We start from the raw sequence: 24,364 nt of genomic DNA, 5'->3' as shown, positions 1-24,364 counted from the left end.
AATCAAGAAATCACTCCACTTTAATCTTATGCATACTGTACAATCAACGAGTACAGGACCTTTAAGCAATATAGAATTTACCCAACATGTTTTTGTCTTGTAAATGATGGCAAATCAAGAGAAGACAGTTATTTATATCTGTTCCTTCTTTTCATTACCAAGTTCCTAATCTTGTTCTGGAAGCACTTTGTGAATTGCTAAAGCAAAAAAATATTTGTTAATAAAATGTCAATTTAACTATGGTTCTTGGAAGTGATGTAGTTTGCATCATTGGAAATTCTTCTCATGGGATCACTAACATTCCAAGGAGCATAATTTATCCATTTAATAAATCTAAGTACCTCTCAAAATTGAAAGCCTAACAGACAGAATTCCTAAATTTTGTAATGACTTTTCATGTTCGGTGAAGAAATTATTACAGAGGCACAGCTACAGATTTCTTTGGGGAGGTAAGTGTATTTTTATCTTGAAATTCCATAATAATATACTTAGTCTAATTTGATATTTTTGAGATTATGCACTTTGTAAGAATTTTAAATCCTCGAGTTAACACAATTTCTCCACCTGAAGTCAAGATTTTTTTCTAATGTCTTTATGTATCATATTCTGAGATGCAAATGTTATCAGAAAAACATCTGGTGAACAAGTATGTTAAAAAAAAAAACCAAACTTTAAAAAGCTGAAAAGACACCACCTTAGTTTCTTTCCCGTTTTCCTGCATGTGTAGGGTTGTTCATTAGGGAATATTCTTACAATCTGGTCTGCCAAGTGATTGTTCAGACATTTAGCCTGTCAAGTCTTAGCTTGTAAAAGACACCTCTGCCTTTAATCCAGATCTTGACTTGCATATTGTCAAGACATTCAGCCCACCTTGTATTAGTGCAAGTGCCCATGGACAAAAAACCATTTCCAGTTGAGGCTAGCATTTCACCAGCTTAGGCTGATAGTGAATCAATTATACTTGATTAGATTGACTTCCTGGCCTTTTTGTGCAAAGTTATTGCAACATTATACACTGTAAGAAATAATCAAACTTAATGATAATGAAAAAGATAAAGCAAACTCTTGAATTCAGATTAAACATGGTTTTAATTCCACTTTATTCTGCCAGTGTTCATGGACCTATCCTATTGAAATGCATCAAATAATGATGCAAAGATATTCTTAAGCTTTGCATTTGCAAAGGGAAACCTATTTTGGGTGTAAAAAATTGTTTGTATTTAAATACATTGAGGGCGGAAGCATTCAACAATATACCATATAACATGTTAGAACTTAAAAAATAGCTAAAACTGACTAATGCCAGTCTTCATATTCAAACCCATCTCTGAGTAATCTAGAATTCCTTTCTCCCCACTTTGTAGAACTCTGTGTTAGTAGGAAGACACACTTAAATTTGGACTGAGTGAATATACATCTTTTTATTGAAAATAGTAACAGGAATGCTTAATAAATACTCTTTTTGCATTTTTGATATTGTATATTCTCAACTGCATCAGGTTAATTTGCTAGTGTAGTGTTAAAATTATAAAAGTAAATGTTAAACTGAAGACACCTATAGCAGTTCATCAATCAGAGTCAAAATCCATATCTTTCCAGGATTTAGAGGCATTTCTTTTGTATTGTTCAAGTTCCTAAAACAGAAACACATACATATTAATCTAATTTCATTTCTAAAAGCTGTAAGATACATACATTTGCCATTTGAACATTTAAAGCATGTACAAATATCACTGTAGAAAGAAAGTACTATACATATTTTTATCTTTAACAAAATCATACTAAAAGTGCTATAAATTCTGCTACATTTGCTGTCATATGGGGAGCTAGATCTTATTTATTTCAACCTAGAGACTTTCTAGGAAAGAAGAAATTATTTTCTTGACATTCATTTGGAGAAACCAGGCTCCCCATGAACACACAGAAATGGAACACTACCCATGTTTTAAAAACAGAAGCCAGAATTACCCAACAGAAACTACTGTTGCACACACATGAAGTCACGGTCTTTAAAGAAGCAAAATGGATTAGTAATTGCTAAAGATTACAGAAAATAAACTAGAAGAATAAAGCCTATTTTGGGTTTGTTTTTAAACACAGGACAGAGATGAACTTCCCTAAGCTTACATGTCAACAGTAGAGATAACTTAAGAGAGCTACCAGTGGACCTTAGAAAGCCAGCCTTTAGAACACAGGCTTGGCCAGAAAGCAGTAAGCAGAAATATATTTTGAAGGAATGCAATGGGTGTTTATGAAATCAGCATACCATATCTATTATATCTATTCAACCTAAGCTGCTGGATATTGTGCAAATATTCGTCATTGCTTGAGGTTTTTCAGGAAGTGTATTACTCATGACAGAAAATCATGCCATGCTTTTACTTCTGTTCTATTTTTCAATCATTAACTAAAATATTCTTTCCGGTGCTACTGTTCAGTAGATTGAACAGTTAGCATCTGTGTGTAAAAATAAATGCCAACCCAATGTGGTAATTAAAATCACACATTTTCTAGATAGAAAATAGATTAGTAAAAGCAAGCAGAGGCACAAATTGTGGAGGTATAAATGAAGTTAATTAGGTATGTAAGGTGAGGCAGTCTACATTATGCTATACTTGACATCAGCCAAGTACTAGAAAGGTAGAAAAATTACCTCATTGCAGTCAAAAGTGTTACTGGGAATTTTGAAGCCTATAATAAAAGGTTCTAGCAACATTGCCAAACAACAGTTTCATCTTCTGAATTTTATGTAATGGTGCATGCTGGAATTATTTCTGAAGATATTTTTCAGCAAAAATTAACTTAGTGCTACAATTGCTTTTTGTTCAATTAAGTATAAGAAGGCTAAATCTCTTAAGTTGCATTATTAAATACAACTCTAGTACTTCTGAACTTTTCCATCTCTAAGCCAGTCTTTACTCAGTATTTTCACTCCCTGATTATTATTATAATGTAATTATGATCTCAGAACATACTGAACAGTTGGAAACTTGCCAACAGTTAGGAATAGAAAGAAAGCAGTGATATTTTAAGGAGCACATGTTACCTGATTTGTGCTGAATAAATAATTCGAGTTCTAACCCCTTTCTCAAAGGCTAATGGAAGAAGTAAAATTAGACAATGAAATTCTACATATAACAACAATGCCGTCTGGGGGTCATATCCACAGGTGTTGCCTAAATAATTAGCCTTGCAGATTTATCATCTTACTAAACAGTTTCAAGAAACAGGCAAATAATTTAGCAGAATTTATTTTGCCATGCTTTTAGCTAGGTGAAAGGCAGTTCAGTATAAAGGCAATTCAAAATAACACAGAAATGCAAAGTATCAAAACCAGAGCATATCTTAAAACTGTATAGCTATTCTACTACATACAGAAGTACAGAACAAAATTATAAATATTTATTTTGGAGGCATACCTAGGTAAGACTAACATTTAAAGAATGAGAAATGAAAGAAAAATGTGATTAAATGGAGGAATATTTACCAAAAAAAAAAAAAAAAATAATCTTTAAGAAATTCAGTGATTAAGGAAAGTGCTCTTCCTTAGTTTTCATGTAAAATACAGGGATGTATTTTACTTTATAAGTCAGAAATGTAATGGAAAAATCTTTCAAATCCAGCTTAAAGATCACACACACCCCCAACACCTTTCTGGAAAAAGAGTACCTTCCTGCTCAGAGTCCTCTACTACAAACATAAGCAGCATACATAGAATATACTGCGACTATACAGTCAGTATAGTCAGATACAGAGACTAAGAGATCCTCTTTCCAAAGTGAAAGAAGATTCACCAAAAAATATATCTCAAAGTATGCCAAAATGTTGGGGTTTGGGTAACAAGTGTAGGGGGCACAGGTCAGATTTACAAGGAATGAATAACTGCAATTGAAACATACTTTCACTGTGCTCTCAGTGCTTTAAACATCATTAGTGCTAGAAACTTGTCCTACATGTCTCAACTCTGGCATAAAGTGGATTTTGAAATGATTTTTTTAACCTTAATGCTTCTGTACTTCTGTGTTTCTATAAATTCTTCATCTGTCAAATAGGGAAGATCACACTTAATCTTATAAAGGGATTGGGAAGAAAGACTTAACTGATGTTTGTGAGGCACTCGGATAAGATAACATTACCACGCATTCTCAGAGAAAAAAAAATTAATACTTTTGTGTTCATTGAAGTGTCTGAATGGCAGGTTGAGAAATAAGGTACACAAAGAATAAGAATGATGAAAAGAAATACTGAACAATTGAATTGAGACATCAGCAAAATAGTATATGATCATGTAATTAAAGACAATACTATTAATGTCTACAAACAAGGAGGAAAAATTAAGATTGTAGGAAAAGCCTTAATTGTTGCATTTCCTCTGTTTTGAGGGACTGATGATAGGATTTTGACTTTCATGCAGTTTCTCACTTGAAAGTGCCCTCAATTTGAAACGTGGTAAAAATAGCCAAGTACTGAACCAAAGATTAAAAATCTTAAGCACCTAAGCTTCAGTAGGAAATCTAGTAACTGCTCTTTTTTTTTCAGTAATAATGTTGTTTAAGTTGGCTTAAAAAAAAGAAACAAACTATCTTTTGTAGCCATTTGGACATGTTTTCATGTGAACAAGAAAGCCTATTCTTGGCAGCTGAGTAAACCTCCTAAATAACTTTTCCTCCTCAATATGAAGGGTAACACTTCTCCGCTGGAGAAAATGGAAGAGGCTACTGCTCTGTTATCCATTTTAGAGTGCCTGTCAGACTTCTCTGCCCAGTAACACTGGTCTGACTAAGGAGGTTCACCATGCAATATGCGGTCTTCTGTTGAATGAGGCTGAAACTGTCTCCCAAGTATGATCATGTCAGCAAAGTATGCTCAAAAAATATGGCTCTTATTCTGCTGGCCAGCACAGTCCCCATGTCAAAAAGACAGCTGTAGATCTGACACCAAGATGTCTTCTAGTGGTGAATGACAAGTTTAATTAGGTCACTTCTATTTTAGGGGAAATATGACTATACTTCCTCGTAAGATGTTACAGAACCTCCCCTTCTGTTTATGACTTGTTAAAGTCTTAACAGTTACAGCCCTCTTTGTTGAGATGTGCTTTCATTACTTCTTGCAACTGATGTCAAACACCACCAGGCACTTAATTTTCTTTTTCCTTGGTATGTTTTATGGCGTTAGGCTTCAGCTAAAAACGGCACAAATCCTTAATGTAATGCCTTTGTGTAACAAGGACCAGCCAAGGTGAATTCCAGCATTGCACGACACTGATTTCTTAAGTACTTGACTGGGAGATATACAGTTCTCGGAGCTCAAGGTCAACTTTATCATTTGCTTCAACAAATGAAGCTGCAGTCAAATGGCCAGGTGAAAAAGGTCCAAACACCTATTCTGAGCATTAGCAGTACAAGGCGTAACAGGATAGCTAAGACCTGGGACAAAAAAATACACCTTCGAAAAGACAATTTAGAGCACTTGCTTCTGTGGAAGAGAGGAAGAAAACAGAGCAAGCGCCCTCATGTGCCAATCTCTCTGCCACAAACATTTAGAAGGAACTAAGGAACAAGACTTTATGCCCTCATAGGTTCTCACAGATGCAGGTGGTGTTATGTACAGCTCTAATCCCACTCTTATTCAAGTTATGTGTGTAGCTAAATTAAGGTGACCTTAAAGCATCATAAGCCAAAAAGCTAGCAGAGAAAGGAGAGCAACGGCTGACAAGTTCACCATGTTGCTTATGCCTTATGTGAACTTTATGAAGAGTTAACAGCAAGGTACACGTATAAGGCCCAATGAACATGCAAAATGAATGTTTTTCTTTAATCTTGAAACCCCTGTAAAAGAGCTGAAAATTCCAGCAATTCCTGCACAGAACCTGCTAGTTAAAAAATACATTAAAAACGTAAACTCCAAGACCATCCCTGGTGCTGGATTCTTCAGAGACCAAAAAAGCAGTGAGCAATCGCAACAGCACTATCTGATATAAACCTGCATGTTGTGTGTCTGTGGGACAAAAACCAGGAAAAGAATTCTGAAAAGATGTAGTGAGACGTGCTATGCCTTGAACAAAGGCACACTGAAAGAAGGACAGCCTCAGGTAGCTTTCCAGAGCAAAAACGTCTAGAACTAGAGGGGCACATCTTATAGTTAATTCTGAAAATATTAAGGAGGCAAAATAATCTGGCCTAAAAGAAAATACTCCTGTGGCAGAATGCTGATGAGCTGGACTCTCAACTTGTACAACCAAAAAGCATCTCAGATAAATACCAGCTGACAGCTAGGACATGGGAGTGAGCCAGGTACTTTCTTGTTTCTGTACTTTCTTCTGTCTAAACTGTTTTTTAATCTTATACTCAAGAATTTAACCTTTTAGACTGCTAGGCAGACAAAAAAAACTTCAACCAAGGTTACACACTTGGAATTGATTTCATTAAGCTTTATATAGATAACTGGCACAGTTATCTATAAATCTGTTACAGCATTATTGAACAGTCCTGATCAGGACTGAGTCAGTCAGGCACGCTAGTTCTTCTATCGGACTCACTGACAGGGCTATATCCTATTTCTGTTGCCATATTTTTGTGGTTACTCTTCCTTTAAAGCTTATCTTTGAGATAAACAAGCAAACTGGTGATCACCTAGAGTCCAAAGTGGCATACTGACTAACCAGAAGTAACTGAGAAAAATGATAACATGCACTTAAATGACTTTGAAATATACAGTCATCATTTTGTATTATGTCCCATGATTTCATTAGCAACATGTTGCATATTAAACATCTTGATATACCGTTCCTCCTACACAATAGATATCATGAGACTCTATAAAGAATATCTGACTTGGGATGCATTTAAAATGTTGCTTTAAAAATTGGATTTTTGTATTGCCACTTTTCATAGACACTTCAAGAATCACTGCAACTACAGAGTTCTTCTAGATGTTTATTGCTATCTTGGTGCATTTCAAATTGAATAAAATTCTTGGAGTATAAAACATTTCAATAACAGCAAATAATCATGTAAAATTGAACTTTATAATAGAGAAGTTTAGGATACAGCTTTAGATAACAAAAGTAATTTTCTCTTTAATGCTCAAGTTGCTTTTAGTAGTCCAACTAAAAGAAGCTACACTGGTTTGCAATGCCCTTGAACAGATTAAGATTCTAAAAGCCTTTTTTATTTAAAAATGGAAAATTGATAATTTCCTGTATGATTTCACCAATGCAAATCAGTGTGTTCTTTTGCAAGACATAAGCATTATCTTAACAAACGTATTACACCATATAGTTATTTTGAGATATAGAGATATACTGAGTAAGCGATTACATTATGAATTCCAAGCGCAATGTGCTTTACAAATTTCTAGGATTTCTAAGACTGCTCTTGATGTGAAAAAACTTCAGAACTGATACCTACATTAACAGGACGTTACAGGTAGTGTGTGAATTGAAAGACTGCAGGGGACTCTTGAAATTGCTTCATTACTTATATTATTAACATATTTCTTTGGATCAGGTACCTATGTGTTTACTGCCTTATACAATCTAACAAAACTTTACAAAGACATGACAGCAATTATAACCTAATCCTTTAGCTTTCTTTTACAAGCATGCAAACAGATGAAGTTTGCTGTGTATTTTGGGGTTATGTGAGATTAACTGCAGTGCAATTCAATAGAACTGCCTTTCGTCTGAAGGGTGGGGGTCTGTAAAAGATTTAGGCTGGTGCAATCCATCATCTTAAAGCACTGTTTGGAAAGCCTCCTTTAACTGCAGCAACTTGGTCCATGAAGAATTTAAATGGTGCACAAATAGCCCATCTGTAAGCTGTGAGAAGAGAGTGGAATGCTTCTCAGTCATTCTAGCAAAAAATTTTCTGTGTGTGAAACAACTGAATCTATATGAAATAGAGAGTTTCCAGGTTCAGCATTCATTCCAGGTTCAACATTTCATTTGTTCCAAACAAAGAAAAACACACACATCTTGGACTGATTTTAACAGACCCATACCTGTGATATCAATGAAGACTATATACAGTATTTCTACTCATGTGATGTTACACACTGATAACTGTAAGGCAATATTCTAACCTTCCTCTAGTTTGCCACAGAATTTTTCCCTAAAATCAATTCATCACAAATATAAGGAAATGCCGAAAACCTTTAAAATTAATGAGAGGAAAAAAAAAAGACCCTTTCCCTACTAAAGGTCTTTCCCAGAATTCAGGGGATAAGCCAAATACCACTATATGGAGTAATTTTGTTCCCTCTATTTAAGGTAAAACATACATAGCCTGCAAACCTGAGTCAGAAATGTGATCATCTCAGTACCTTTTAAATCATCTCAGTACCAGTTTAAATAAAGGATTTTGAAGGAGAAAGACAAAAATAAAAAAGATAAATAGCCCCCACCCCAAACCTTGACACCACTTCCTAGACTTTCTGCTACTCCACCTCAAATAAGAGTACAGGGTGCAGAAATTAAGAAATTACTGCTAAGAAAGCATCATAGCTTTGCTTCAGTATTATTTTAGTGAAACAATCCTGGAAGAGTTATAGAGAAAATTTGGATTATTAATTTCTAGAGAAACTACAGAGCCAAAATTTTGAGATCTAACAATTCTCTACCAGCTTAATGTCTACCAATGGAAAAAAGGCCAACCAACTACTAACCTGTGAACTGAAGTTGAAGTTATTTAAAGGCAAAAATGGGACTTTGACCATATTCTACATAAGCTAATTCAGCAATGCTGGTGGTTCTGGAATACTTGACTCTGAACAGCAACTGGAGAACAGCCACAAACCTGTTTTTTCTGAGCTCTCATAACGTCAACTTCATGCTCGGCATATTGTAAATCCTGTGCAGGGTCCCTTGTATCTTGTAAATCACTGGAACTCTAAAAGGAGAAATTACAAAACCCCAAATGATAAAATCTATCTTCTGTTCTTCTAACAAGAAAATGCCATGCTGTAGATCTAATGGAATTATTTGCTTTTAATACAAATGTATTAAAATCTTGCATATATGGAAAAATTTTGTGCTATAGGACACAGATTAGGTTAAAACAAATAATCTTAGATTGATAAAATGATGAGAAAGTAATAGTGCAGCTAGATCTGAAAGGAAAGAAAATATACTTATTTGGTAGGTGTTCTCCTCAGAATGAAAATATCTTTTCTGGCCCTTGACATTTGGGTGTAGTTAAGGTTGCTCTTGCTAGAGCATTTACTACTCAGGAGTAGAATTCAGTTCCAGTTACCAGAAGCATTACTCCAATAGCTGAGAAATTGATTACTATTTGTTTCCCAAATACCTGAATTTTCATTTACTAACCCTGAGGGAACTATAACTTTAATTCCAAAGAAGCAAGTACATGAATAGAAAGAAACACTATCAAATGAGGAGTTGTTTGGGTTTTTTAAATGTTGTCCTGCACATTTCTCCTTACTCATACCAAATGGAAAGTAGCAAGAAGGCAATCATATGAATGACACAATTATACTTTTTATTAGATGAGTCAATGGAAAAAGAAATGTATAATGCATAAAAAAAACAGCTTTAGAGTTTAAAGCATATTTTGGAACCAAACCAGAAATCTGGGAATCTACTTGGCACATTTTTAAATCTTCTTTAATTAGACTGTTACTTTAGAACACTAATGGAGCTTCCAAGATGAGAAATCTATTAATTTCTCCAGCTGTTTCAGAAGGAGTTCAGGAGTTACTGGGAGACGTGTGTCTGTTTATTGTGGTTTTTAACACTATGAGGATATCAACATGAAGAATAATAGTTCTGTATAGTTTCTGAAAAGTAAAGTTTAGTCTCTATCATGTTGAGCCATACTGTACTGAGAACAGCATCGTAGTGATAATTTGTTCTGCTCACAAACCACCTGAAATAATTTGTAGGCTTTGCTGTGTAGCAGCCAAGTGAGTGGAAAGGGTGAATTCAGATTTCTTCTTACCAAGAATGGAGATCCATACACTGAAAACTAGAAAAAGTCCTGTTTGCACACCGTAATTTGAGGCACAGTTTTGAAGCCCTGACTTCTTTGCCTGCCCAGATATGACGTAGAGCAGGAAATGGTCAGGGCTAAATATCTGTGATACAGTTGAGTAAGCAAGGAGAAGTATTTGGGAGGTTGCCTCTTGGGACAAAAAAACCTTCTGAAATATGTACAAGATTTAGCACTACGCAGGTGCCAAGGGACTCAGATTTCCTTGCAGATCCAACCACTTCCCATAGCAAAATGACATGATTTGGCAAAGAACTTTAACACATTCAAAGCCTCATGCCCTAGAAGAACAAGGATGAGCAGCTTGCTGCAGCCAGGAAGAGCTCTTCCCTTGGAATATCACTGTCATTTGGGTTGGTTATTAGGGGATATGTCACCTTATCAAATTCCAAAACCACAGTACAGCTTGTCTCTCGATATAATGAAAGGTCATGCTATAACTCTGGAAGAAAACAGATGACTTCAGTACTTTCATTATTACTAAATGTAGGAAGGTGACTGAAGATATAGAAGATAATAATTGAATGACCACTACATACAAATGTGGACCTTTAAAAATGTATGAATTAAAAAGGTTGGAAGGAACAGAACTGCTAAGTGAGACTGAAATGCCAGTCACTGGATTTGAAAGACAAAAATCAGTAGCTGGTATTACTACTGTTATATGAGGAAGGAGGCTGTGCTGCAGACATGTAAGTACCTACCTTGGGAGGAAATGTTTTCTCAAAAACTTTTTTCCACAGTTCCAAAGGTGTGTTTGCACACAGCTTTGCAATATCACTGTCAGAGGCAGGTGGTGGTCCTAAGGATTACGACAGAGCACAAAGTGATGTATGTTGTCATAACAACAGAAATTGTCAAACAATTGTGGATAATGACCTGTCTAACGATGTTTTATATTCTACAGTGACAAGCTCCAACAAGTTTGAAAAAACATTGATCTCCTACCATGAAAAGGGCTGAGTGGTACTGTATATTATATTTTCTTTCAGATCTAAGCTTGTTGGTGCTTTACTATTTGAAGTAGTCCCAATAGTTTATTTAACTACCTAACAAAGTAATTCCCTGTACTATACATATTGAATGATAATTTCAAACTTTCTAAGCAATTTCCCTTCAATAACCTGTTAAAACTGATGCTGAACTGAATTTAACTTTAGTTTTTATTTTCTTAACTTTTTTTTCTTGTTTTAAAAAACAATTAAGCAACAAATACAATGAACAGATGTCCTAACCTATATGGCTCAGCGAATCCATGCCTGCTGGTATAAACAGAGGTTTGCTGTGATCCACTGATACAGATTTGCTAAACAGAAAAAAGAAAATGTAGTAAGTGAGCATTTAGCATTCAACAAAAAAATTACATTATTCTAGCCAAGACCAGATTCTTACTGGGCTTTTAATACAAATAAATGGAAATAAAAATCTACTCAATTCTAGTGGTGACCATGTTTCTAATCCATGTTTTGGGATCAAAACCAAGGAGTTATCACTGTCCTATGCAGAGACAGGCAATTGAGCCAGGAGTCAAACTCCATGAATAAGGAGAGAGATCATATTTAAGAAAAAAAAAAAAGGTCTGGTGATTAAAACATTTTTATTAAGTACTTTTAGACTCTGGGCAAGACATAAAACAGTTGGACAATAATTATGTTACCTTTTATCATAGCCAAATGCCAAGTGATTAATAAGAGCATGGGCTTTCAGCAGGAGAGCCTCAGATTTACTGGTAAACTAAATGAATCAGAAAACAAAACATATATTATGATCTTCCATCATAGAAATATTACATTATGTCATCTACGTAGAGGATTTCAGATAGAGCCTGGCTAAATCCTGACATCAATAAATTTGGTATACGTTCAGTGAATTTACTAGAATAAATATCTCATCTTCCCTTCCCAAAACATGAATGTATTTGTCACTGGATATATAGATCAAGAAAGCGTAAATGAAAAATAACATAAATAAAGATTAAAGAACAAATTTTAAAATATTCAAACTTTTGAAACATGTACATTAAGAGACAAAGCTTTTGCCCAAGATGAATCAGTTAAGATTTAAATGACATAAAAAATTATCCAGAATACCATAAATACAAATATTATGAATAACTATAAAATTGTTCACACAACATAAAAGCAACTTGATAGTGGCAGAACTGGCACAGATTTATCTGAAAGCAGCTCCCAGAATATCTTCTCAAACATCATGCTTACTCATGTCCAAGGGCTTTTGTATCCTAACAGATTCATGTCTTAGAGAAAGAAGTCAGATCCCTACTGGGGGAAATTAAGTTTTTCCCACTCATTTCAATGGGAATCAGGATTCAGCAGCCAGTTTCAGGCTCCTGTTCTTTTATTTTTAACTACAGTAATGCTTAAATACTTTTTTAAAAAATAAATCATCAATCAGTTGTTTTTAAAGGACATGCTGTGATCATAAGAATTTAAAACCAATGTAAGTTATCGCTAATCAAAATAAGCCACAATTAAATATTATTTATTACATAAATGATGGTTGATACAATTAGAACCATTTTCTGTTGTAAAAAGAGCCCAAGAGGCAGCTTTTTTGCATTAACCTCAGCATGCATGTTTCTGCTCTTACTCAGAAGATGATCTGCTAAACTTGAAATCAATTTATATACCCACATAAATGCTTCATTGTCTTCATGGTTGGCAGATCCTACTTATTAATGTAAAAAAATCCCTGCCTTTATTCTTCAACACTGTGAGCGTGATAATCTACTCAAACTGCTGTGAAAATGAGCCCTTGGATGAAAGTTCTTAACTCTACTAAAGCCAGGTCATGAGACATAAATTCATGCTTTTACCAAAAAGGCCAGTTCTCCAATTCTATCGAGGGCGATCACTTTTGCCTGTCCTCCTTTCTTGTATTAAAAAATAAAATTCCAGACATGCAGTAAACTGATAGAGGAACTGAGCTGGCTAACAGATTACTATTTGTGTTTAGTTTTTGCTGACACTGATAATTATCTGGTTTGTTTGTTCACAAGTTATATCCGTCCATCCATCCCCTGCCAATACTTGTAACCCATTCCGGCAGATTCGCTCGTGAATAAAGGTACTGTAAGACAAATCCATTTCCTCCAGGAATTTTACATATCTATTTTTTTAAACCATTGTTTTGTAACACAAATACTGCTTAACTTCTCTATCCATAGTTAGAAAGTCAATATACACACCACTAATGACGCTCCATAGTAATGTGAAACAAATCGAAGTGTCTTGCTTATTACTTTCCTCACTTCAGAATCGAACTCCTGAAAAAGTTGATATTGGAACACACGTGAAAGAAACAAACCCCAAAATGTTACAGTTAGAACTTTTAACTTTTTTCTTTAATAAACTGCAATGCACTTAGGCTACAATATATGAGGCTTTCAGCTGTCAGCATAATTATATCTTAAGACAGAATCGGTAACAGCCTACTCTGAAAGGAAATGTCACAATTTCTCTTTGTTTCTTTTTTCAGAGGGAGCCTAATTCAGGCAACATGTTAGTCCAGAAAAGTTTCTTAATTGCGGAATGTGTACTGAATTTTCTATTAACTTGTTTAATTTTGTTTTAAATTTTTAGAAGTAGAAATACTGCCTGTAAGTTCTCTTTTTGTGAAAATATTTAACTTTCAGTACAGCTTTGGCTAAATGTTCTCTAAGTTCCAGTACCTGCAAGATTTGAAAAGTAAATAAAAATACCTTTTCATCACTGTTTCTTTAATATCAGATCATGTACATAGCCTTCCCTGGATAAAGTGGGCAAAACTCTGGTCCCAGTGAAGCCTGCAGGAGTCTGTTCATAGACTCCAGAAGAACAGTGCTGTTACTCCATGGTGGTTACCTTAGAGTCATTGATTTTTAAAGAGGTCATGGCACAGCATAAACACTCAGTATGAAAGACGTGTCTTATTAATAAAGAATTAGGTAACTCAGCCAAGTACCAATGCAGTATATAGTCATCCAGAGAAGCTCAGGCTGCCAGCACGGCAGCTAAAAATCAAACATACTGTTCTAGTTTCTCACGATCAAGTGCTGCTTTAAAACTGCCTCTAGAAACTTAAAAGTACTTAGAGCTCAAGACGGAAATGATAGTTTACTGCTTGTTCTGACACAACTACCAAAAAGTCTGACTAGCTGGCAGGAGACGCCTCTCTTCTATTGACATAAACTTAAAGCTGCTGTCAGAAGGGGCACATGGAGCTGGACTTATCTCATTATAAAAGAAAGTCACCAACATGTTGTTTTCTTGCTTCGCTCTTTAGCCTGCAGCAACTTATATCTCAACATTTTCCAAGTACATCTCAAAAATCATCAGAGTGGGAATGTTTTGTAAAGGAATGACAGTAGGTCTTCCTTAATGCTGCTGGATGGAAAGATTTTTTGGTGGAAGAAGACTGACTTGGCCATACTTTTGTTCAAATAATTACTATTATAAAAATTTTATTATATAGAATCTTTACTAGGAATCTTTTCATTATTATAAAAATAAAATAAAATTAAGTATTACTTACATGAAAAATATCATATTTGCTTCCAATTATCACCAAAGGTATTGGAAAAGGGTCAACTAACTCATAATCCTATTAAACAAATATGCAACAGTTCAACAGTGTAAACAAACTGTAGAAGATTGCAACTGTTAAAACAACTGAAAGGGACTAAAATTAATCCACAGAACACAAGCTTTATTTTTTTCAAAACCTTAAGTTAGATGAAGCACCTTTAATGCAATATCCATACCATATTCTACAAGATTCTCATTTTCTTTGTAAATGGTCAGGAAATGTTCCCTCTGAGCAGTCAGAACACTTACCGGCATGAAAGGGCTCTTACACTATACATTCCAGCTCCAAGATGAGATGGGAAGAGAGGAAAAAAACCTCATGTATTTTCAGAACAGGTGCCACACTGGATTAGTAGAACCAGCTTTTTTACATATTCCCCCTCCTTGCATCATAGGCAAGGTAACAGAGACAAAGGCTCAAGAAAATTAAGCTGAATGATTTGCTTGTGTCACACATTTGTCCTCCCCACATCACATTTTCCAAATGCTTAAAAAATGTTTAATGTGATTTTCAAATGTTTGATATCAAGCAGAAAAAAGGAAATGTCACTTAACAACCATGAAAATGCCAATGGATGAAAACATTAATTGTTAAACAGCTAACTTCTGATAAAAGTTTTAATAAGTAGATTACAATAATTCTCAAGTTATCTGGAAGGTTTTCCTGTAGCCCATATGAAATGAGACAATCCCCTCATGTGTTCACGCAATTATTTAGTCAAACTGGTTTGGTAGCAGCAGAGCGGCAAAGAGATGTGTTGTAGCAGAGGCTGACCTAACTCTTCCCTTGTAAAACCAGGTATTTCACATACAGGTTAAATGACAGTCAGAGTATTAGCAAGAAGCTGCACATACTGAAAGTCCTCTGCTTTGAGAGGAAGAATAATGGCTTCACTCATACAATATCAAGGCAAAAGCTTTGAGCAAGATTATCATAATTTAGAACTAGTTATAAGGAATAGAGACCTGAAAAAAAAATAGTTTCTTAACTAAGAAAAAATTAATTCTGGATAACATCAGAAACATTAAAACTGGCCTACTAGACCCTATTCATCTTTTGACTATGGAATTAATTTTGGCTATAGACTATTTCAGGTACATTCAGCCATTATAAACAAGGTCTGCATCTGATATCCTTTATCATCATAGTTAATAATTCTTTATCCAGGGCAATGGAATATATCTTTAAAAAAACCCTGTAAGAACCTCATCAATTCCTGTTTATCATAAAAATATATTTAGCTACTAAAAGGCAAATAAACTGACTTTGACAATAAAAAGATGGTGTTTTCTCCCATAAAATAGACATAATTTTTTTTCTTGAACAACGACGATGCAAAAAGACAACCAAGGAGTAACGTAACATTTGTTTGCATTCCTTCTGGTTTTGATAATGAAGGCTGAATAGCAATTTTAATTAAGAAGGTATAATTTGTATTCCCTACAGGGCAAGTATAGTAAGTCTTCTCTTCTTGACAATTAATGGCCTTATTCATTTTTACTCACTGAAAAAAGCTTGCAGTTTTCTGATATGTAAGCCCCTACATGTAAACTTAACACCGTGGTCATGATTTATTGCCAAGTGTGCTCGCAGGTATTTTCTTTTTTTGAATTACCTCCTCTAAAAGTAAAAAATAAAATAATAATCCAGAAGATCTCAAACCCTATATTCTAAATCTACTGAGTGTTGCATACGTTGCTTTCTCATAAAGTCTAAGCTTTAAATTTTTTAGCTATATATGCATTTGCTGTATTGCAGCATTTTATAGAAGTTACAGTCACTAGATTTATGTGCCAAGTCTTTGAACTGTCGAATACTTATTTATGGATTATACACACACAACATTTGCAGAGGTTTAATGCACAATGACTTTTCATTTTTATTGCGCATAATCTAGTTTAGCTTTTCCAGAGATTTAGTTAGCAATTATGTTTAAAGGACTGATGTTAACATTTCTGAAACTTTATAATTTAATTAGTTGTCAGATTATCAAAAGGCATTGAGTTTGTGATAGACATTTAAATAAATGCAAAGTATATAGTCATGTTGATGGCTGTTATAACTATATTCTTTGCTTAAATTTGTACCTTCAGCTAGTCTCTTGCTAGATGACTTTTGTACATTCTAGTTTTCATCTTCATTTTAAAAAGATGAGGGGGGGAGAAGCAAACTGCTACTCTAAAACTATTTCTTTTGATTGGTGTAACATGCCATAACAATCACATTAGATATCTAACAAAAAGATATAAGAAACCTTCTTTCCTTGTTTCTGCTCTTATTGAATTTTTATTAAATTGCTATAATTTTCCGGTGAACAGGTTCATCTACATCAAATGGATTTTCAGTCATGCATAAAAATCTAAAAGAGTTGTTTATGATTTTCAAAAGCATTATCTTTAACTGTATAAAGGCCTGTGACATCTGGAGAAAATATTAGAAGCAACTTACTGGATGATCCCTCTGCAGATTGTTCCGCATCCTCTGTTTAATTTCAGTAGCTGCTTCAGGATTTGTCTTTTCTAGTTTGGCTAAAATTTTGTTCACGTGGTTCCTGGTGACCTGCAGAAGTTTCTCCATAGTAGTCCAGAGTTCATTAGGTTTGGACAGATCCAATACAAGAACTACAGCAAATGTCCTAATGAAAAAGCATGATTTGGTCAAATCTTTAGTGCATGAGAGAGTCAACATTTTCATATACAATCACACCTGTAGAACAAATGCTGAAAGCAACAAATGTGAAAATATAGATGCTAAGATAGAATTAAATGTGATGGCATAGTAAAGTAGCTTTTAAGGATATTCTGAGTTCTGAAGAAACCTTTCCCTTGTCTCTTGTTCAGAGCTGTTACTTTGGCAACTTTCCATCAGAGTTTTGGGGGGACTGTGTATATCAAACTTTCTGCCTGTAGACGGTGTTTCAAAGCAGTAAAAATATGCAAATATCCTGAGCTCCTTCTTCCTGTATGACTGGGACCTGCTAGTATCACATGTCCCTGTCATCTCATAACTCTGCAATCCCAGATGAAGCAACGTTAGCAAATGGTTAGGATCTTTCCCAACCATTAATGTATTAGGAAGTTCAATACTTTCATTATTCATTTGTAATATGAAATGGAAAATCTGGTTAAGGGCAGTATTCTGTTCCATGGACCATGCCAATTAGCTGGAACATCAAATGGGTGTATGAGAAAGTCTTCTGAAAGATAAACGGAAGAATTCAGAATACTCAAGATGTACTTAGTGATTACGAGGCTTTTATGGTGACATTTGTTTTATGGTGACATTTTATGTTTCATCATTTATGGTGACAAATGTTTTACATATAAATTCCTTTCCTTTCAAACCCCTGCCTCCCAAAACTGCATTAAAGTGCAACTGTAAAGAAGAAGATTGCAAAAGCAACCATTCGAATATATGCAATCTTTCTTTCACATTCCATCTTGATCTGAAAAGGGGGATTCCAGACCAGAGTGGTATTAGAAAGACTACAGAGCAAAGTGAATGTCCACTTTCACTATAAAATGCTGTGAGGAAACAAATCCAGTGAACAGTCTCCTGGTGAAACTAGATATAGTCACTGAACTTGCTTGACTACAGACAGATGGGAAAACCAGTGAAAAGCACTTACATTCAGTTGAAATGGTAGAATTTATGCATATTAAAATATCGCCTTATGAACGGAAGTGGTCTTACAGAACAATGTTGCTACCCCATCAAAGAATCTTAACATCATCCACATGAGCAGATTCCTTATCAATAAAAAGGGAAGAAAAGACTGATGGAGGTGAAGCCCTGTTAAGTTCATTTAGACAATAACTGAAAAATTATAGTTGATTTTTACCCCCAAGCTCTTCTAGAAACAAAAAGCTTCACATCCCAGAAGTTTTTTTTATTCCTTCTTAGTCTCTCACTAAATAATGGCACTATCTCCATAGCCAAAACAGTAGGAAATGTACACGATAATAATTGTATCCCTCTTTTTTTTTCCATAGAAGTTAAAGCTCACTCATCTTCTCATCAGATGGTCACATCACTTCCAAGAAAACACATTGTTTTGGTCACAATTTCTTGCCTTATTTTTCACTTTAAAATACTGCTCTTCACAGATGTACCATCTACATTTGCATAGAGAAGTAGGAAGTAAGATTTTATTTTTCACATGCCCCAGGCATACAAAAAATTGCTTTTTCTGCTCTTCACTGAGCATAAAGATACAATGTCTTCTCTTTGTGCGTTTTTCTTGTTCTAGCTACTTAAGGCCAACCTATTTCGTTCATGTTATCGCTTCCTCTAGTTGGAGATTCTGAAGAACTTGCCTTATTAGGAGAGAACTATGAACAGGAAGGTCAGCAAAGTACTGGTGGTTATTACAATGTTTTTTAGAAAAAAATATAGATGTTCTATCTTACATTTTGAAAGAGTTTTCCACAATAAAAGGTCTAGAGATTTACTTAAGTTTGAAGGAAACCTGGAATTAACTTTGGAATGCTAATAGCAATCACTTACCTTATGCTGTTACTAGTGATTGGTACTCGAATGAGTTCCATTAACGAGGTTCCACCACCTAGCTCCCAAAAATGAGCTACATCTTTAGGCTGTAAAAGAGTTTCTTTATGTTAGAAATGTGTGCTTCCATGCAACATCAAGAGAAGATCGTCACCTGATAAACTGGCTTTTCATGCAAGTGGCTCAGAACAAGAACATATATTATTTCACTAGTATTTTCTGAAAACCAAAACCAAATAGAAAACTCCCCATGTTAAAGAAATCCCATGCAACACTTATGAAAGACTCCTGGTATGCTTATGACTGTCTTGATAAATGACTGTGGTAAAGTAAAAAAGTCAAGAAGCAACATGATTAATAATAAACATAGAAAAATTATGTTCTCTTCCCTTTTTTTTTGTTTATCGCAGCTCGAGACCAATGCTTTTTGAGAGGCTTGCAACTGGAAAAGTAATGAACCTCTACTGTAGCATTTAGTTTCTAGGAAAAGTTTTACATGATTTTTATCTTTCAGAGTCAGATTTTCCACTCCCTACTTCAGTAACAGAAACAGCAATTAACTTGCAACAATAGTTATTGCTGCTGGACAGTGTTGTGCTGTGATGGAAATGGGTTCAATATTTCTGTTAATATAATCTGCAGTACAAAAATTAGTGATACAGACACATAGCCCCACAATTTCATTATGATTTTACATCCTCTAAGATAGCTGCTCTTCTCACAAAACTAGTTGTAAGATATCTTGATTGGTTTATACTGTTTGCATTTCAAAGACAAAAGTGTGCATACTATGTTACAATGGGAAAATAAAAGCATTCAAACACAACAAACAAGGTAGCATTTATAGACTAATCTGATTGTTTTGGTCTATACTTTTGTCTCTGATCTACAGTATTTTAGTGAGAGGGATAAACATATTATAGATTGAAACAGAAAATTAAGCTAGCTAATTTAGATAAATGTTTCACAAACAATAAGCTAAAATTCTTATACATAAAACCAAAACATATATATGATTTCTATGTGTGTGTAAATATATACAAAGATATGGTAAACTGTAATTTCTAGATACTCACTGTATCGGGTCTCCTTGCCCTTCTTCCAAAAGTATATTCCAAGGCTAAAGTCGGCTTTGGAATCTCCTCCCTATGTAAGGAAAAATAAGCTCATTTTGTCAAGATCTTCTAAATAAAGACAGTTAATTCTGCAGTTACTAAATTATATTTATCAGTCAGTTCAGAATTTGGCTTACAAACAGCAGTACAGAGAGGACACTTTAAGACAACAGGTCTCATTTGGTGACGACAGGAGGAGTAGCAGTCCCAACCTGAATAGATGGCCAAATACTGGAAGAGGAGGACTGAAGGGCTCAGATGACAGGTAGTAACTACTTCTAAAATTACTTTTAGAACAACTTTTAAAAATTTAACACATACCTCTTGAGGCACCTCAGTATAATAGTAGTCTTTCCCTGGAAATTAAAAACAAAGAAGACCCCTATTGTACTCTCATTAAAGCATAAAAGTTGTATTGCTAAATGAAACTCACTCATTTAATGTTCCAATAATAAAGTACTGGAAAAGTGTAAACTCCTGTAATTGTTTGTAGCCCTAAAGTGGAAACTGAACTGCCAGCCTTCTGTCAGAATCAAGGTACACTACCATTATTGCAATTATAAACTAATAGAGATGACAAACACAGTAAAAAGAAGAGTGTGCTTAAAATTAGACATTAGTGATTAACCTGGCCAACTCTCTTAAATTGCTTAATAGTTTTTAATTTTAATAATACATTTATGTAATGTGTGGTTTCCACTGGAATTAATTATTACCAATGAGATGGAAATAAAAAGAATGTTTAAAATACAAATATACATACAGAAAAATGTGTTTTACACTGTTGAAATTCAGACATTGAGTACCATCCTACACTAAAGGGGCTAGCACTTCTATGGTTAACTTATGTGTCCTTTCCTATGTCAAAAAATCAGTGAATTTCAGGTAAATCTGAAAAGTCCTTGTATTTTCACTGAAAAAGGTATTTTAAAAATTGCTGATAAGGAGGTTGCACATACACCAAACCTTCTAAAATAAAAATTGTTTTCTTAAAACTATGACTCACTTGGTCAAAAAGGCAAATATTTCCTTATTTACTTTACAAATAAATGCTAACAAAAGAAAATAAGAAATTATTAATGATCAAACATTACTGGGACAATGAGTTAAAACAGCCTTAGGCATGTGGAATCATGAGTTTGTAATCACTGACAAGGCATGTTCAGCTAGGTCTGACATAATACAAGCACAATTCGTAGCTGGATTTCAAGGCCTCTATCTACAACAAAACTGGTAACAATGCACTTATATTGGATTGTTACCAGTTAAACCTCTACAATGGGAAATTTGACATGTCAAACAAGTGAAGAGAGTAGCAGTATTTCCAGCAGTTACTTTTTAAACAAAATTAATGAAGCCAAAGCTCAAAGAATAAGCATATTATTGATACCAATGGTTGAAGTTTTGACATTCCAAACCATAAACTTGAATTTCTGAATTGTAATAATATCTAATTGGTCCACACTTTGTGGAATGACCACTCTCTGCAGAACGAGAACATGTATTTTGTCTTTAGCCTTAGTATCTGAAAATACCAAATATATTCCCTGACACAAACTATGTCCAGAAAGCACAGAACTGCACAGTATTTAGCATTACCCCATTTTTGTTTCCCATAAATAATACTGATCTTTCCCAAACTTCTGCACGCTTGCCATCGCTGTCAGCCTTTTCTCTCTTCTCCACTTCAGCTATAGCAAGATCCCACAAAGTATCACTAGCGGAAAAAAACAAAACGAGTGTCATCCAAGAAAAACAGCATACCCTAGACCATAATTCCAGAAAATACCTATAAATGAAGGGTATTGCGGTTTATTATTCCTGTTATTTATTATTTCACATCACATGCCCTCTGCCTGTCGAGGTACTTTTTCTAACAAAACCAAGTTAAGCACAAGTCCTCAGGTTACCCCAGCAGCCACTTGCGGCACACGCTGAGTGAGTACCAGTTGTGTGGCAGGAGACTTCGTTTTGAGCGCGTTCAAGGTACCTTTAAAAGGTTTTCTGACGATGAAGGCTTTTCACAGCGCCCTGCGGGCCAGGCTGGCGGTCTCTGCAGCCGGGAGCTCCCGGCTGCTGGCAACGGGAGGAGCCCAGGTGCCCTCGGTTTCCCAGGGAAGCTACTGCTCAGGGCAGCGAGGGCTGCTCCTTCTCAGGTTCCCCTAAGGCCACGTGCGGGGCGGTGGAGCTGGATTTCTACGGTAGGGAACCCCTTTTCTATGGGGTCCCAGACAGGAGCCACAGGCTCCGCGCATCAAGGGGCAGGCGTGCGCCCGTCCCATCCCCGGCCCCGCTGGCTTTCGGGGGCAGAGGCCGAAACGGCCCCTTGTCAGCCTGCCCGCATTCGTACCCGCCTGCCTGCCTCCCTCTCTCCTACGGGCTGTCCTCCCCGCCGCTGGCTACTTCCCCACCTGGCAGAAAGGGCGAACCCCCTCACCGACCCCGGACAGGGCTCCCCGTTACCTAGCCTTGGCCATCGCTCCTCGAGGCCCGGGCCTGGCTCCCCGTTGCCATAGGAACCGTGCAGGGCACGCTGGGAGGTGTAGTTCCGCGGACCGGGGAACGGAGGCGCTTCCCAGCGGGGCCGAGCCGCTGCCTCGCTCCGCCTCCCCTCCCGCTTTATGCCCGGCGCTGGCGGCGGCTGCCCAGGCGGTGGCAGTGGAGGCGGCGGTGGATGGGGGGTTCTCGGCTTAACCGAGAGCAGTGCGGCGGCCGGGAGCTTCTCTGAGGGTTGTCAGCGCTTGCAGCGGGTTCAGCCGCCTCGGGGGCCGTGGCCGCCGCGCCCCTGAGGTGAGTGCAGAACCATGGGACCCGCAGCCCCGGCTTGGTACCAGAGTGAGCGGAGCTGGCGGTGCGAGTCCTTGGGGGACCTCGACTATAGAGCTTGTTCTGAAGATGTAAAGTACTTCAGCTGTGGAGAAGGCCAGGGGTTAATAACTATGTCATAACTGGAGGGTGTCCTTTATTTTACCTCAGCCTTAAACATTGGCTTCTGATAACAGTCCCCAGGATGGCTTTGTTAGCAGTGGAGGGAGTGAGACAAGACCTGACATAGTTCCCATGCCCTGATAAGTTAACTTCTCTATAAAAAAAATAAGTGCAATTATTTTGTAGTTACTGAGACATACAAATCAACTGTTGCAAATACAAATAAGATGCTATAACAAACAGGATATGGGCTAGATTATTTCTAATAAAATCTGTTGGTCAGAGATCAGATCCAAAAAGGGTTGGATTAGAAAGTAGGATTTACAGGGCACAGTACAACAGCGGGATGGCCCAGCATACAAAAGGGATGTAGGATTGTAGATGAACCCAACAAGTCAGAACTGACCTAAAACTTAGGACAGCAATTACAGCTGACCTTCTGTATCTGAGTAGCTGCTTTGCATTGTCTGAGACTAGAGAAGGAGAAAAACCCAAGTCCTTTTATCTGTTTGATCAAAACAAGGAAAGTGGCCTCATTCATAATGATTAACTCAGAATTAACTGTTCCTTCTTCCTTCCCCAAGCCTTCTGCAGTCCCTAAGTAATACTTGTTCTTTAAAGAAAACCTTTTTCTAAGTTTGACTTCCATAATCAGTTTCAGTCCCAGAGGCCTATGGTGATTTTTCACAGGTTTTTATATGAACGCTTGCTAACCCCCTATGGAAACTATGGTCTTGCTAATTAAAATTCAGAAAGAAACTTCATTGTTTGGTGTTGTACTGTGGCAGGTCATGCTGATGCCTTTCTAAGTGCATTATTTCATTTCAACAGACTATTTCTTACATCTTGGTATATGAAGACGGTGCTGATCTATAATCAGAGGCTGTAAAAATCCTGGACAAAGCTGCTCTTCCTCTGCCAAAGGTAGGAATTGCTCCTGGCACTATGATCTAGGCATATATTGCTTCAACAGCCAAGAGTGTGAGACTAAAAAGCAAAGTCTTTTTACAGTGTTTTACTCGCTGGCAGAGAGGTGACAAATCTGGAAGATACTGCAGTTTAAATCTGAGCTAGGAAGCACAGTGTAAGGGTATACAATTAGTAAGTTCTAGTGAAATCCGATTTTGAAATGAAGTTAGAGTTCTAAGTATTTTAAGTTTCACCTTACTTGGTTTCATTTCCTTTGCCCTAAGAAACCTGGAAAAAAAAGGAAGATTTCTT

General features: G+C 36.1%; 1 protein-coding gene across 3 annotated transcripts; it reads right to left on the bottom strand.

Moving 5' to 3' along the window:
- Positions 1 to 2: 2 nt before the first annotated feature.
- On the bottom strand, positions 3 to 22,801 carry DYNC2LI1 (dynein cytoplasmic 2 light intermediate chain 1). 3 transcript variants are annotated; one of them, XM_057407499.1, is made up of 13 exons: positions 22,679 to 22,801; positions 21,815 to 21,932; positions 20,537 to 20,571; positions 20,177 to 20,246; positions 19,101 to 19,189; positions 17,043 to 17,229; positions 14,541 to 14,609; positions 13,216 to 13,293; positions 11,665 to 11,741; positions 11,243 to 11,313; positions 10,712 to 10,809; positions 8,796 to 8,888; positions 3 to 197 (listed from the first exon to the last, which is right to left on the bottom strand). In XM_057407499.1, exons 1-13 carry the CDS (start codon positions 22,690 to 22,692, stop codon positions 129 to 131), a joined length of 1,068 nt encoding a protein of 355 aa, XP_057263482.1. In that variant the 5' UTR covers positions 22,693 to 22,801; the 3' UTR covers positions 3 to 128. The 3 variants fall into 3 exon arrangements, with proteins under 3 accessions (XP_057263482.1, XP_057263480.1, XP_057263481.1); XM_057407497.1 differs by lacking the exon at positions 3 to 197 and adding an exon at positions 1,403 to 1,634; XM_057407498.1 differs by lacking the exons at positions 3 to 197; positions 13,216 to 13,293 and adding an exon at positions 1,403 to 1,634.
- Between the last annotated feature and the right edge of the window lie 1,563 nt (positions 22,802 to 24,364).

The sequence above is a fragment of the Pezoporus wallicus genome, unplaced genomic scaffold, assembly GCF_028554395.1.
Source record: "Pezoporus wallicus isolate ANWC-B61680 ecotype Strahan unplaced genomic scaffold, APGP_CSIRO_Pwel_v1 contig_8811, whole genome shotgun sequence".
Lineage (NCBI taxonomy): Eukaryota > Metazoa > Chordata > Aves > Psittaciformes > Psittacidae > Pezoporus > Pezoporus wallicus.
The sequence above is the reverse complement of the archived record's forward strand: the minus strand, read 5'-3'. Positions and strand labels throughout refer to the sequence as shown.